This window comes from Fringilla coelebs (assembly GCF_963513975.1).
Source record: "Fringilla coelebs genome assembly, chromosome: 1".
Lineage (NCBI taxonomy): Eukaryota > Metazoa > Chordata > Aves > Passeriformes > Fringillidae > Fringilla > Fringilla coelebs.
The window spans coordinates 9,148,549-9,164,965 of record NC_140028.1 but is presented as its reverse complement, the minus strand read 5'-3'; the positions used below and the strand labels follow the sequence as shown (position 1 = coordinate 9,164,965).

Below are 16,417 nucleotides of genomic sequence, written 5' to 3'. Positions count from 1 at the left end.
TGTGATTACACCTTGTGATTCAGCAGGTTTTTTAAAAATTTCCTTTTTTCTTTTCTCTTTTTACATTTTACCATAAATTCTCCTTTAGCGCTTAATAGCTTTAAGAAAGGTTAGTAGAATAGTTTATCTAGAGAGTGATCCATGGAGATCATCTCGTCTAATTCCATTTCCAAAGCAGGGATGCGCACTGAAGAATAAAATTAGTATGTTTTGCTCAGAGAAACAGAGATTTCATTAAACAAAGTATTCTGCTGCAGAGGTAGCACTTCATCACTTTTCAGAAACACGAACAATTGCTTTCTTGTGGTTGCAGGTGGCAACATTTTCTGGTTTTCTACAGGATTTTAATTTTTTAACTCTTGACTTACTGACTGTGATCATTTTTATAGTTCTGGTAGACTATAGTTGTGACCCAAAAAGATTTTTCTGGTGTTTTTTTAAAATTTTTCCAGTACTAATCTACAATTTTATTTTTTCATTTCACTGTAACAGTCTTAGAGCTATATTAAAGTCTAACTCTTACTCTCTGTGAAAATAAATAACTTCTTTTTACCATGGAGGAATGCATGTGTCTGTACATAATCATTTGACAGTTCAGACTGATCAAGAGCTTATGTTTCTGCTGCTCTGCTTTTTTAAGTGTGTTACCAAAATTTTATGTCTTTTGTTATAGTAGAAGTAAGCAGCACAGTCATTATTTGCATAATATTTGGCTTATATGTTTACAAAGTATGTTGGTTTTTTTTTTAAATGATGTTGTTACTGAGTGCCAGGTATTATGTAAGTGCATAATACTGGCTTTAAAGGAAATGTTTTCTGTGTATACAATATATTGAACGCATAGTGGAATAGTATGGGTTTATAGGTTTATTTGTTCTAATCTAGTTTTTGATACAGGTGTGGAAAAACCTGGAAATGCTACAACTAACTGTAGTGTTTTAGTTGAAATCTGAATCTGAGTTGGCATTTCTTAGTCTCTGCTTTGGTTAGTTATTTATAGGGTCAGTGGAGGACACAGGCCAGTTCATGATGTTTCCCTTCAGTTGCACACCTTCTCTATAGTATCAGAAGATTTGCTTGATAAAGTTCATAAACCAATAATGAATGTCTTAAAAACTTTAAAGTAATTTATTTGAAAAATAAATGTTTTTATGAACTTCCAGAGGAAAAAAAAAGACAAAAAGCCTTATCATGTTTACCTGATAATTATGATTATAGCCTCATCTGAGCAGATCTGTGTTACAGTTCATGCTGGAACTAATATCTTAATCTTCCATCTTGTTTGATAATTAGCCCTCAGATGCCTGGGAGTCAGCCTTGTTCAAGAGCTGACACAGAAGAAATAAAACATTTAAACCACAATAATAAATTTTTCAAACTACAACCTTGTTTGTATATTTTATCAAAATTATGTGTTGAATATACTTGGTGGGGGGATGGGAAGAGAAAAAAATTACATTGTGCTATTAGGAAAGAAGTGTGTCTTAGAACTGGTCACATATCTTGCTACATACCTTCTCTTAAAATACTTATTCCCTCGCAAAAAAAGGGTGGAGCAAGCTAGTTGCTTCATTTCCTTTAAAAATATTTTAGTTGTTTCATGTTGCTGATTTTTGAGCTAAGGTTATGGCAGTTTTGCTCAATAGTTTTGGAGTTTTTTCAGTAGCTTATTTCCATTTGTATGGCTCTGATTGCTCTGATCTTTAAATATTAACTAGAAAAAAAGGAAGAACACTTGCAAAGCTTTATATATCGTATGAACTCTTTAATTTTCTATTTTGTATTTCTGTTTCTAGGATGGTCTTGTTAAAGCTGACATGGAGAAACTGACTTTCTATGCAGTTTCTGCACCAGAGAAGCTGGATCGAATTGGGGCTTACCTGGCAGAGAGACTGACCAGGGATGTGGCCAGACATCGCTATGGGTAAGGAGAGAAGTCATTAAAAATAGATGCCAACAAGTCATGGAATTTCATCATGTTTGTTCTAATCAAGTCTGGAAAGCAAAACAGACCCAGTCCCTTTGTGGTCAGTTACCCTTGTCTGACTGCCAGGTCCCCATCCAGCTGCTCTCACTCCTCCTGCTCTGCCAGATGGAGAAGAAAATAAAATGGAAAGCTTGTGGGTTGAGATAAGGACAGGGGGATCTCTTTTTCCCTATGATGGAACTGAGTGACTTAACTTGGGGAGGATTGATTTAATTATTGCCAGTTAATGACAGAGTAGGATAATGAGAAATTAAAGCACAGCTTAAAAACATCTTTTTTCCGGCCATCTTTCTTCCCAGGCTCAACTTCACTCCCAAGTCCATTTCCTCCACCCCCACCAAGCAGTGCAGATTAGGACTGGGGACGGTGGTCAGCTCGTACCATCTTATGTCTCCTGCTCCTTCTTCCTCACATTCTTACCCTTCTCTGGCCTTGGCTCTGTCCTTGTAGCATTCCTTTAAGAACTGCTCTGGGATGGCTTCTTTCCTCAGGGTGCAGTCTTTCAGGAACAGGCTGCTCTAGCGTGGGTCCCTCATGGGATCACAGATCCTGCCAGAAGAGCTCCTGCATGGTCTGCTCTCCATGGGGCCTGCCAGAAACCTGTTCCAGCAGGGCCTTTCTGGGGGCAGCAGTTTCCTTCAAGGCACAGCCACCTGCTCCAGCAGAGGGTCCTCCATGCTCTGCACTGTGGATATCTGCTTCCCTGTGGGCACTTCCAGTGTCCTTGAGGAGCTCAGGTTTGGGAATTGGGGGTCAGTCTTGGAGCTGGCTCTGTGTGTCATGGGGGCATCTGGTTTCTGACAGAAACCACCCCTGCAGCTCCTTGCTGACAAAACCTGGCTATGTAAGCCAAATAAACCCTTGAATGTCAGTGAGGATATAGCATTATCTTTCTTATCAGCCCTTTTGGCTAAATATTTAAGTGAGAAATATTAAGTCTAAGAAATGTCAGGAATTGTTAAAGAAAAGCAACATCCATCACAGACCACCATTTTTTGGCCTTCATGGCATCCAAAGCTGTTTTTATAACTTTATAGAAAGGGTCTCCCTCCTACACCACCCCATCTCCTCCCAAAAACAGAAAAAAAGAGAGAAAATATGGATGTAGAAAATAGCTCCAACTGTCATTTGTATGCAATGGGAAATATACGCCTTCCGTTCTTTCTTTCTGTTTTTTATGGTAAGATCCTAAGTAGAACTAATTGAGTTAATGATAAATGCAACACATCTTTATGCGTCTCTCTAATTACTTTTCAGTTATGTTTTAATTGCCATGGAGGCACTGGACCAACTTCTAATGGCTTGCCATTCTCAAAGCATAAAACCATTTGTGGAAAGTTTCCTTCATATGGTGGCCAAGCTTCTGGAATCAGGCGAACCAAAGCTGCAAGTCCTTGGGACTAATTCTGTGAGTAAGCTCAGATGCTAAATCAAATCAGAGTTACTCTTTGCTTGGAAAAGTAGTTTGAAAAGTCTTAAAGGGTCTGCCAATTGACATAAATTGAAAGATGCTGTCTGTAGCAGGGTGTATCCTTTGGGCCAAAACACAGAACGGATACCAGCTGGAGGCAGATAGACTGTTTCCCTGCAGTATCCCAAATTGTTTTGATGTGTGGGCTCATTCCCTCCAAAAATAACTTCTGGAAGGAACAGGAAAGCTGTGCTGTGAGTTCATGTTTTGGGTCTTTAAGCAGGCCTCCTGGAGCCAGTATATAGGTAGGACAGTATTTTGTTTTCTGGCAGCTTAAGCTACAAAGAAAGATTCTTGTTAGCTGAAAAGTAGCTTTGCGTATTGCAATCTCACTGTGTTATCAGCTTAAATATTTCAGGATTCAGGTCCAGGCTTGAAGTGCATAACTAAAAGTGTCAAAATGAAGGTTTAGTGATCTAGTTTTCCAATTAGAATGATGGGTGCAATCAAGGGTATAGCTCTGTTATATTTGCCTTCTAAATACTGTATTTTCCAACTGGTAAAATTAGAATCTCATAAATTCCAGGATTGTGATGTGGATTGTTTTCACTTAGAGTTACTGCTCTTACATGAGTATAGAGTACTTGCTTGTCATGTAAATTATTGCCGTTGCTAACAGTGGGGGATTTTTTTGTGGAATCAGTAAAGCTTTTGGGTTTGGTTCCTAGCTGATGAAATTAAATGGAGTTGCAGCTCAGGAAGACCGGAGGGCGTAGTAAACTGATGTTACCCCAGAGCAGGATTTCTTGTTATGGTGAAATAAAGAAAGTTTTTCTGTAATGTAGGGTAGAAGTGTCCCTAGTTCCCCCACTAGCAGGGCAGCTTTACTGAGGATAATGAGATCTATATCTCATTATACATATAATATTTTACTTATTTATTTAAATATCATTGAGCCAGGCTACCCTGCTTCTTTTGATCTGCTTGTATAATAATGCCTGGGCAAGTCCTTTTAGGGAAATGACTTTGGAATTGTTTCCTAGGCTGCCAAGTGGCAAGGTGTGCATCACTTTCCAGCTGTTTAAAATCATTGGTTAGTGCCAACCTCCACTCTGATGTGCAAGGCATGTGTCACTTCAAAATGCATGTTACTGAACAGGACTTCACTTAGGGTAATCTATTTGATATTCCTGTTGGTTCCTAAGTCTTTTGTGAGTAAAGGAGATTATGAGACTTCCTGAATTAGGAGATAATTTGAGTTTGTCTTCTATAAAACTCACCAAAAAAAGGTTTCCCTAAATGAGAGGAGCAACTCTGTGAGGAGAAAGAATTTTTATGGCTCTTCAACCGCATTCCAAAACCTTATTTTAACCTAACTCTGCTAATTTCCCTAGGTGCCTTCTAGAGTTAATGAATACAAAGGATACAAGTCTATTTGTATTGACTTAGAAGGAATAAGGGTAACAGCTTGTCTGTTGCCAAGGGCACTGCCTTACTGTGTTCTTAAATAGATTTTATTACATTAACAAAGAAAGTTTACTGCTGTATTCAGCCTTTTTTCTCTCCTTCAGAAGGAAATAAGCAAACAAACAAAAACCAGAAAGCAAGAGGAGATGGTTTGGTGACTGAATAATGATTCATGTGCTTTAGCTGATGAACCACTTTGGAGTGCGAACTGGTATTGTCTAGAAGAGAAGAATGGATTGTATATGAAGTAAATGTTTTTAACTGGTGAAAAGTCAGACAACCTTTGGAAAATTTTACATAGTATTTTTAGGAAACTCACTTTAAGGCCCCTATGAATTTATAGTCTGCTTACATTTAAAATATATGGAGTATGATTGTGGCTCTAAGTAGATTTTGATTATTTTCTACCCAAAGATTCATTGATACAGAAAAGCAGTGATGTCTTTGAAGTAAAATTCAAACCTCTTTGCTTGAGCTGTAGGGTTTTTTCAGCCTCACAGATTTTGCTTCAGCTGTGGGGACTCTTGTGATTGATTAAAAGGGTTTCAAATGAAGCAAATCTCTGTACAGAACATCTTTGGATAGTTAAAGGCTTGGAAAGATTTGGAAGCTCCCACTGCCTTCTGATCGTGTTTTGCTGACTTCCGTTATTTGGTTTTGGATGCAGAACTTACTCTATTTTGGCCCTATATTTCAGGGAAAAACCCCAAAACTTTTACTTAGATGTTTGTCATCTTAAATTAATTTTGGAATTTAAATTTCATTTAATTTATAATAAAAAGTCAATTTGTTTTTGAAAAGTGAACCTGAAGATGACTATTTTAGTTAAATAATTGTTTGGGTTTTATTTATGCATTTTTAAGCCTGATCTTCTGGTTACATATAATTCATTTGTTGCATTTCTATATTGCATTTATAAATTATGTTAACTTGTTTCCTACAGTAATTGTTTTTTTATTTTCCTAATAACATAATTGTAAATCTATTTAAATAAGGCATATACTTAAAAATGGTAAAATTCAATAGTGGATATAATGAATAGGTGTTGGGATTTTTTTTTTTATATAGACAGATTTCAAACAGCTAATGTCTGTGAGGTTCAAAATAGCTTTTTTTTTCACATGGAAGATGTTTTTATAGACCATGTGCTAGGATAGCATATGCTGGTGAGGAAACTGAAAAAATGTGGTGGGAAAAAAATGATATCTCCTTGGCTTATGTGTTAAGGATCTGAAGGCTGATTGCAATAAGCTTTTCCTTAGAAACTTATGACAATACTGTATTTCTCTCTCTGGTTTCCTTAGAAATTTATGACAATACTGTATTTCTCTCTCTAATTTTCTTGCAGAATTTCAGTAGCTGAGTGTCATGTAAAGCATCTCTATTGCTCAAGTACAAAGAATTAAATGTATTTCTTCGGTCTGTAGTGTTTATTACTAGGACAGAAGTGACAAGCTTTAAAATCTTTCATCTTGTGATCAAAACTTCTTGGAATAAGATATCCAATTTATATCTGTAAATCTATATCCAGTTTATGCCTATTTCTAAAGTTTTTAAAGAAGGTTCAGAAAATTTCTTTAGTGGGCAGCTGGTCAAGAACAATTGGATACATAATTTAGTAAAACTTTCATCTTAATCCATATTTACAAAACTCTGTTAAATACAAAACATTGTAAGCTAATTTGGAATGCGGATGAGGCGAATTCTCTGTGTTTTGTCAGTAAGGTATTGGGGTTTCGTATGAAAAATAGCAGATAATATGTGGAACCCAGTATTACCACATTTTAATTATGTACCACAAATTCTTCTTTAGTTGATAGGGTGCTTCCTTTTATAAAGGCATCTCCTTTGTAGGAGCAGTGAAGTAATGATCCCGTCAGTGACAGTGTTGAGTTTCCTGTGCATGAGAAGGTGGCTGTTATTGCTGGTTGTCATCATTTGTAATTTTGTCATCATTTGTAATTTAAAGGAAGATAGACAGATTCCCGAGTGGAAAAGTGATCAACCAGTGCCTGGGACAAGACTTTCATATTTGTTAGTGTTGGCTTTTAAAAGCAGTTGGTTTGGGCAGAATTCAGTGCATATGTATGTAAAAATAGTATAAAATGTCAACACTTTGAAATTAAGCTATGTCAGAATTCATATTCCCAGCAGGATACTTGTTTGCCTTGTCTGCAGGCAATCTGGAAGCAGGCAATGAAAACTTACCCTTATTGCAAGATGCTTCTTTCATTCTATGTACCAATACAGAATTATGTGCTGGTAGGGATTTAATACACAATGGGACAATTCCTTTTCTAGGATGCCTCTTCTGTCTTTTTTTGAAGGATTTAAATCTCAGGGAGAGAGATTAACACACAACGCTCTTTCTCATCTTGTGGGTTATTAAATTATCTTAGAAATTGTGTATCTGCATCTGCTAGAATTTAAGTCCTTTAGGTCACTCAAAGTTAAGTATTGCTTCCCCCCACTTGTGCTTGTGCTCTCTGGCTTTGCAGTTCCACACTACTGTGACCCTGTAAGCCAACATTCCATTGCTGATTTTGTTACACAACTGTACATGTGGTGGTCAGGAGAATTTTCATCCGCAGGGCACAAACTGAAATAGAATATGACATTATCCATCCTGTTCCAATAAAACTGAAAGTGTCAGGTGATCCCAGGTATTAATAAGTAAACTAAATCACCAGTTTTCATTGCTGAGAACCTTGTGATCATTTTCGTGCTGTCTTTGTAAAGTTAATGTATCCAGTGTGAAGTTAATGTATCCAGTGTTTGAAGCTTTTCTCTGCGGGAAAGTTGAAGTGCTTGTCCTTCTGGCATTTATTTGTTGTAGTGCACATATAACATTCACACTTCTCATTAAGGCTGTGCTGTGTGGTTTGTAAGAGTCTTACATTTATAGGAGATCATGACTTCCCATGTGGCAGTTTCATAATAATGAAACACAGTACCTTGGCCTGTGAAAGGTGATAACTGCCAGTATCAGCACTGTGTTTGAAACAAGAGAAAATTGCAGGCTGCAGAAGACAAATTGGGGAGCTCAGATATGAAAAAAAAATTTTCAGGTGGAGCTTAGTATTCTTACAGGGAGATACTTTAAATAACATGACTCAAACTCAAATATGGTGCGTGGCGATTATTCTTGAATAAAACTGACCTTCTTTAAAGACATACAGGGACCATTAAAAGTTATGCTTTTTCTCCTCATGTATTTACTACATAACAGTGATAAAACAGCATAAATGCATAGAAGAAGTTTTGTCCTTGAGAAATTGTAGGATTTACTTGCAGGGCTTGCACAATCTCTCTCTCTCTCCCTGGTAATATGATCCAAATTTCTCTACTCAGTCTGGAACAAACATCTTCTGAATAAATAATATGTTTCTTCTTTATTTTGTGGTAGATTTATATGTTTTTATACTGATTGAATTTTATTGGTTTCAAAATAAATGGAAATAAGGTACTACCAATGTAAGTTCCTTTCTGTACCTTCTGTACTATAAAATATAGAAGATGCTTGTACTGGTAAAACTTCCATAAGTTACCATTGGATGCTTGAAAGCATTTACTGTGACTGACTGACATGTTTACATCTATAAAAGCTTTGTAAATAATTCCTAGGCAAGTGTTTGGACTTTCATAAGAGTTTTATCCTTTTTTAGGTTGAATAAGTGCTATATTTGAGGTCTGTTTGAAAATATGTGCTTAAGAGTAAAATATTCTGTAACAACAACACCACCACTGCAAAGTACAGAATGATGTCTACTGTAAAAACGTAACATTTCTATGATGGAATGGAATTTTACACTTTACTGAATGACAGTGCACAACTCAAAACTGTTACCATAGACAGCTTTCCCGTGGCCTAAATGCTCAGTCATCTGAATGCTAGTCCTGGATTGTGCTTCAGAAATGCTGTATGTCCACTGGGTGAAATTGTGTTTTGTTATACACATGAGGACATAAAAAACCTGTGCCTTTTCTGGATCTCTTACTATGCATGCCATTTTGAAAGGTGTGACTTTCACATGTTTGTGTCCCTGCTGCAAAGCTGCCCCCTGATACAGGAGAGGTACTCAGGATGAGGGAGTCTCTGGTACTTGCTTAGCCTAAATTCATCATTTGCTCTTACAAAGCAGTTTCTTGGTACAATAAATCTTTCTGTTAGCAAAACAGTTATTAGAGTGTATTAAGCTTTCCTGTTGGGAGATCCTGTCAATCAAATAATTAGTACTGCAGATAATAATAATATTAAAGGCTGATACTAAATGCAACATGAATTAGCAACATGAATTAATATTCTCATTCTCAAAAACCACTCCTGCAGTGTTCTGTGTTCTTCATACTTTATTTCCATTCTTTTCCATGCTTTTATGGAGGTTTTCTGGGTGAATCATTTGTCGACTTGAGCACTTGAACATCCAGAAAATATTAAGATAATATTGTTTGGGGTTTACTAAATCCTTGGTCTTGGTACCTTATTGAGATGTAAGGACTAATAAAACTCTTCTCTGAAAAAAAAAATTATTTCTGTTTTGCTAGTAACAATTTCATGAAACAAACTAGGGAGCCACAGTACACATGAAGCACTTGCCAGGGTCTCTTGGGAAGGAAATGTTCATTTTTATAACTCACTCTACTGGAGAAAACATAGGGGTACTGTTTGTAGATCATCTTTCAGTTTATCGCAGTGGACCATACAGAATTAGATTTTGACTTCTGTTACTTTTTTACCACCTGAAATACAGGATATTCCTAACAGAAGGACTTGTAAAATGGACTCGTACTATACAATTTTGCTCCATTTTCAGTAACAGCTGAGAATGTAGTTTTATGAACTACATAATTTTCAGCTGTTCCTGTAGCTTTTAGAGGGTGAACTGGTAGTGCAGCTGGAAGGGATAACTGTTCTAGAGAAAACAGGAAAAAAGACTAAACAAAAGAGTAGAAAAAAAATGAAGTTTTTTTTTTTTTTTTCTGAAATACACAGCTTTGTGTATTTCAGAAAAAATACAAATCACTGTGTTGTAAATTATGCTAAAGGGCTTTGGGCCTGTCTGGATGTCTATGGGTAATGTGCTGATGAAAGTAAGTTTTACATCATGAAAAATACAAAGGAAATGCCTCAGCCTGTGCTTAGGAATTGGTAAAAATGAAGTGAGTAAAAGCAGAGGGATCTTAATAGAACATCACTCTGCTTCAGGGCAGAGCCAGCACGGTGTTTGACCTTTCCTGACAGTGTTTTGTTTTGCTTTTTATTTCCCTCTCTAGTCTATTCTTAGAAGTGTCAGTGATGGAGAATCCAAAAGGTCTTTAGGCAGTCTGGTCACTTTAGAAAGGAGGACTTTTAATGGCTAACTTAGACTTTGCTTCAATATAAGCCTATTATTGGTTTTCTTATTACCGTTGGACAAAGAAAACTATTTATTCTGTTTTTATAGCTGTCTTCTGTACCTTTTAAGACTGATACCTTTTAGGCAGCTGTAGTTAAGGTAATTTGGTGTATTTCGTTCTTCCTTTACAGATGCTTATCTGAAGCTTTGTCCATCTCTTGAATAATTTGAGAACTGTATCAGTTAGTCACCATTTTGGTCTGTTTCAGCTGCATGCACCAGTTCATTTAAGTGCTTATTTGGCCCAGTTAGATAGCAAAAGTTTCTTCATAGGTGCCATGAGTAATGCAGATGTGTCTTAGTATATTGTTGTATTTACAATGCCATTGTATTGGTATTGACTAAGTTCCTTTTCTTCATTCAGCTGTTTCTGGCTAAAATGCTGTTTTGCAATAACCATTCCCAAATTGCTTTCCTGGTTTTTCAGGTCCATTTCCAATTGTTCAAAAATCAAGTGTGCCTGCAGCTCTAGCCAGCTTAGTGTTATTTGCAAATTTGATGAGCCCAGTCTGCTCATCTAAGTCTCTAGTGAAGCTCAAATCATATTTTTGTACTGTGATGATTTACAAGTGTTTCTTATTTTTTTCCGAACTCTTGTACATCTCTCTTATGGGGAGTGTTCTTTTGACCATGTTTTTCTAGCTTTCCTTTGAGAATTTGGTGTATTTTTTTGTCAACAGCATCACTGAAGTTTTGACAGATGCTGCTTCATCTGGATTCACAGAAGTTTTTTACTTGTTGTAGGAATAAGATGGATTGATGTGACTTGTTGCTGACAAATCCATGTTGACTGTTACCCTTTTGAGACTTTGTAGATGTTGGCAAATTAGCATTTTTTTCCAGTGTTTTTCTGTGAATGGACTAGAGTTGACTGGATTATAATTCCCTGACTCCTCCTTTTTCCTTTCTCTCTAGTCAGAATTGACAGAATGCCTCCAAGTTTATTTCTCTTGAATTTTGCTACATCAGAATGTTGCTAGGTGACCTGGTAGTGACAGGATTGTGTTTGATTGCTTGGGCTGCTCTCTACAGCTGCGCAAGAGAGGATGTAGCAGGGTGGGTGTGAGGCTCTCCTCCCAAGCTGAAAGAGATAGGCCAAGAGGAAATGACCTCAAGTTGTGTCGAGGGAGGTTTAGACTTGATATTCGGGAAAATTTCTTCTCTGAAGGAGTTACCGCCATTGGAACAGGCTGCCTGGGGAAGTGGCTGAGTCACCATCCCTGGAGTTATGTAAAACAAGGTTCTGTGGTGGACTTGACAGTGTTAGAGAAATGGTTGGACCTGATGATCCTGAGGGTCTTTCCCAACCTAAATTATTCTGCCAGTTGATGACTCAATGTTCAAGTGTTAGATGTTTCCATAGTGCAGAGTATGTTGCATTTCATACAGTTTCATGCTTCCATAGCTATCTAAATGAAGTTCTTGTGGGAAAACTTTAAAAAGAAAACCCTCCTATTCAGATTTTTCTTCTCTGAAGTTCTAAAGTGTTGTCTAAATTGGGTTCTTAATGCAGTTACTTTATGTTACTTGTAAAATTAAGCTTAGATTAAGCTTATTATTCATTATTCTATTTTAGGAAATTGGTATTAAAAGCTTTTTTTAATGTGTTTCATTTTCCAGTTTGTCAAATTTGCCAACATTGAAGAAGACACACCTTCATATCACAGACGCTATGACTTCTTCGTGTCCCGCTTCAGTGCCATGTGTCATTCCCGTGACCCCGATCCAGAAATACAAAACAAGTAAGAGTCATTCTGCAGGAATTACTGAAAACTGTTGACACATTAATACTGTCGTCTGTAACACAGCTTTTATTAAGGTGTTTATTGGACTAGTTCATTCCATATGAAGAAAATGAAAGTCTGGCTTTTTGAGTAGCACCAAATATTGCAAATCTTAGGTAGCTGGAACTCCTAGGGTATTTAGGTGTAATTTTACGTTAATAATGCACATTGGATTATGTGGATTTTCTCCAGAAAGGCACCACTTATTATTGTAAATGCATGAGTTCATAACTTACTTGAGATATTAAGGAGGCTACTTATATGAAAAGCAAAAGCATATATTTAGTCTGGTCTTTGAGAATTACTCATTAAAACTGTGATTTCTTAAATGTCTGAAGTATGTTCATGTGTGTCAAACTCAAGAGCCTCCATGAATGGGAATTCTATTTTTCCCATTCTTATGTAAGTGCTACAGTTTGTTTTCCTGCAGCTCCCCCCTGAAGGATGTGTCCTTCCCAGCAGCAGTTGTTCTCTTTGTTTGTTCATCCCTCTTCTCTCCTGCTTTGTGTGTAATCCTTTTGAAACTATCTCAAAAGATCTAAAATGGAATTGGGTTCATCTTGAATGCACAAAATTTCATTCAGAAATAGCTAAGATCTAAGCAGCTACAGATTTCGATATTTACAAATTGAAATGCAAACAAAAATTATTACAGAACTTGGTTACCTCTGTAGTTCATCTTAGAAGTGTTTTAATTCAGGGAATTTGACTGAGCAAGGGCTTGTTAAGTGTTGTCCATACCTGAATCTAGATTTAAAAAATGAGGGGTAGATTTTAAGAGAAATAATTCAGAATTTTAGTGAGGCTTGTGCTTATTTCATTTGATAGCTGTACTAGCTTCTACTTGTTTTCAGGAAGTGAATTCTCTTCCTGCCATTTATTACAATGGATAATTTGCTATTATCACTTCAAAAAATAGTATTTTGCCATTCATGTCATTGCACAGAGTCTCCTGCAAGCTATTTTTGTTTAATAAAATGATGACAACAGCTAGCAGCCAGACCAAGTCTTTTTTTGATCTTATTTAATTTTTTTCTTTTTATTATTTCATTGTTGTTGATTACTTCTCAGTTGATTTCATTCAAATGGTTTTAGAATGAAAGTGGTGGTTCCTTTCATCCATTTGGCTTAAATCCTTTGGTTTCCATCTTGTGAATCTTTCAGAAATCTTTGAAGATGCTTTCTGACTAATCCATAGCCAGCCTTTATTAAAACTTCTAATGGCACAGTCACATGGCTTTTCTAGATATTAATTCAACTGTGTTGTGGTAGCTTCCCATTTTTCTTCAGCTCTGGAATACGCTGAGATTGTGCGAAGTTTCAACTGATGGGTGGTAGATTGGTGGATTTTATCCAGGGGACTTTTGTCAGAGGTGATGCACAAAGTTTGAGTTTTCATTGAGTAGTGTCAGCTTTAGCCTTACAGGCCATCTTCTGTTCAGTTGTTTGTTTGGTCAGCTTCCTTACTGGCTTTAAAGGTGTTCAAAGAAAGCAAGGGCAATCTTAATGGTTGGCCAGTTTTCCCAGTTGCTGCTTGTGAGAACTTACTGGAATTCCACAGCACTTCATTACTGCTGCCCAGAGCCCTGCTGGGAGGTGCTGTGTTGCTCAGCTTCAGTAACTCCTCTTTTCCTTGCTCAGGATCCGAATTGCTGGAATCAGGGGCATTCAGGGAGTGGTTCGAAAAGCAGTTAATGATGAGCTTCGAGCAACCATATGGGAACCTCAGCACATGGACAAGATAGTGCCATCACTGCTGTTCAACATGCAGAAAATAGAAGATATTGACAGGTAAGTGTATTCCTTGTCACTGATGTGGTTTTTTTAAACGATCTCTAGGCTAAGTGTTTATGGTGAATATCCTTTTTGTTTTCAGTTGAAGAAACAACTCACCTTTACCTAGCTGAGGCTTCTTGAAATTGATAGTATTGGTTGGCATAATTGTTCTTAATGTTTCTTGTCTTAAAATCTTTTCAACCTCATTTATCCACTTGTTCAAGATTCTGTTGGCCTACAAGTTATTATAAAAATTATATATCCATATTTTGACTTGATAAAAATTGTAAGACTGTGTTTTAGTGGATCAGATGCAGAGATGAGTAAGCAAAGGCTTTTAGGTGACTCAAATGATTTTGCTACTTAGATTTGTTAGAAATTGAGGTTTTAATTCCTTTAGCCATTAGTAAGAACTGCTTGTCCTGGCTGAAACAGTACTTAGAGTAAGGAATTAAAGTTTTATGTATATGTAGATCACCTTACTCTTTTTTGCTTTCAGTGACTCCTAGGCGTATTACTTGCCACATTTGCAAAAAGATATTCAAAAAGATCTCTGTGACAATTAAGGTTGAGGAGATGCCAGTCACCTTAAAATTGAAAAGTCACTTTTTTTTGGTCCCTATTTAAACACTATGTAGGTGTAAAAACTGTTTATTGGTAGCACTGGGAAATTTCCATAAAATGAACTCCAGCAGTGCAAGCAAATGAAATATTAATTCCATGTCCAATTCTGGCTGCTTCAAAACTTGCCTGCTAAGAGGCTCAGCAGCCTTCCTATAACAACGAGCTTTTCATGCTTTCACTCAGCTTTCTAGCTCTGTCAGTTTCTCTTTTTTCATTTGAGTTCTGGCATTTATTTTTCAATTCCTCAGCTTTATTTTTGTTGTGTTATTTCTGACTGCCAGTGCTTGTCCCATCTCTAAAACAAATTTTCAAACCAAATAGCTAAAATCAATACTTGTCTCTCTGTCCATGTCTTATCTATTTACTGTATAAAACTGAGGACTCACACAATATTTATAGAAATATCCACTTGAATTTTACATCTGAAGAGTGAACTGAATAAGAGAGAAAGGTTTCTGAAGCTGCTCTTTGAGCAAGGAGAGCCTGGTTTGTCTTTGCTTACTCTTAAAGGGCTTCTAACTGCAGGTGGGCCCTTTCCTTTGGTACTCTTTACAGGGCCCTTGGGCATACACTTTCCTTTTTATAGCAGAAGTAAATTAACTACTGATGGAAAAACTGATTGAAGTAGGATTTGGATTAACCACTTAGAGTGGATCAGTTTATATGTACTGCAGTAATGTTTTTTATCATCTGTGGAGCAAGGTAACAGTAGTGGTAGAAAAACAAATCTGTCAAAAAGCAGCTTAAATTTCTGAACTCTTGTGCTTGAAACTTGTCCTATTGAACATGAAAAAAAAAAGACTAATGATTTTCCTAGCGGTAAGCAGGAGCCTTTTATGATGTGCATATGACAGAAAAGCTGAAAACAGTGTTTGTAAATTATTACCTGCTGGTCTTAAATGATGTTACAGACAATTTCTCATTTTATTTTATGTGTGACTTCATATTTGTGGAGCACAGATACATCTTGAAGAGTAGGAGTAAGAAGCATATTGTTCTGGCAGATGGAGCCAAAGCATTATTTGAGAAAGAGCAGAAATTCCAGAAAATACCCCCAGCCTAAATCCATAGAAGAAAAACCATTTTTGATTAAAGCTGAAGTACATACCTTGGAAGTAATGTAATTTTAGGTTATGGAACTTCACAGCTTAATTCAAGCTTCTTTTGAGTACATATGAGATGAGACAGATGAGACACTTCTTGGAGTTGAGAATTTACTATTTAAATAACAAGTAAAAATATTATTGTGTTTGTGGATGTCATTTGTTCATATATCTGAGTGCATGTTTTAGTTACGTGCCTGTCAGATGTTATGTGTATACCTATTTATGTGCATCTCCAAAATAGGGAGGGGATGCATGAAATTAGTAATTCCCTTGCTTTGTGACATATTCTTCATAACTGTGGAGCTAAACCTGCCAGCCTTATTTCAGGCAGAGGGACCCTAGCACTTAATGTAAACTTGACTTCAAATCCTTCTGATACATCTGTAATGTTCATACAAATTCTGTTTTAGAGGAAAGTTAGAATTTATTTCTTTCTCAGGGTGTGTGAATCATAGTCAAACATTCCTGTACCTACTCTTTTCAAAAGTGATGCTTAGGTCTTACTTACATGTCCTGTCCTATCTTTGGCCAGTCATGGTTTTTTGGCATTTAAGAAGTCTCATGCTGTGTTACTGTGAGCTAGTTTAAGTCTGTGATTAGGTGTTTGCTATGGAAACTGCTGTACTTCAACACATCCTCTTTCCAGTTCCTTGTTGCCACTTCTGATAGAGATTACCCAGAAAAAAGCCAGTAGAGCAGCTGCAGGGAGTTGTCCTTGCCCACTTCATTGTAAAACACATTTTCAGCCCTCTTGTGGTAGTACAAAAGGTTTAGGTGCAGAGGAATACTACTGTTTTTTTCTTAGCTGTTGCAGTTGGATTTCTCAGAGGTTTTCTGATATTTCTGTACAAACCAAGTCAGTGAAA

The 16,417-nt window shown here is 36.7% G+C and overlaps 1 protein-coding gene across 5 annotated transcripts in view; it reads left to right on the top strand.

The window, feature by feature from the left end:
* Positions 1-16,417, top strand: part of EFR3A (EFR3 homolog A) — a 75,401-nt gene that overhangs the window by 22,626 nt on the left and 36,358 nt on the right. For all 5 annotated transcript variants that reach the window (XM_084200963.1, XM_084200964.1, XM_084200965.1 and 2 more), the window contains 4 exons: positions 1,797-1,924; positions 3,245-3,395; positions 11,882-12,003; positions 13,687-13,836. In XM_084200963.1, the coding sequence (XP_084057089.1) occupies positions 1,797-1,924; positions 3,245-3,395; positions 11,882-12,003; positions 13,687-13,836 (551 nt within the window). The remainder of the gene's footprint in view (positions 1-1,796; positions 1,925-3,244; positions 3,396-11,881; positions 12,004-13,686; positions 13,837-16,417) is intronic.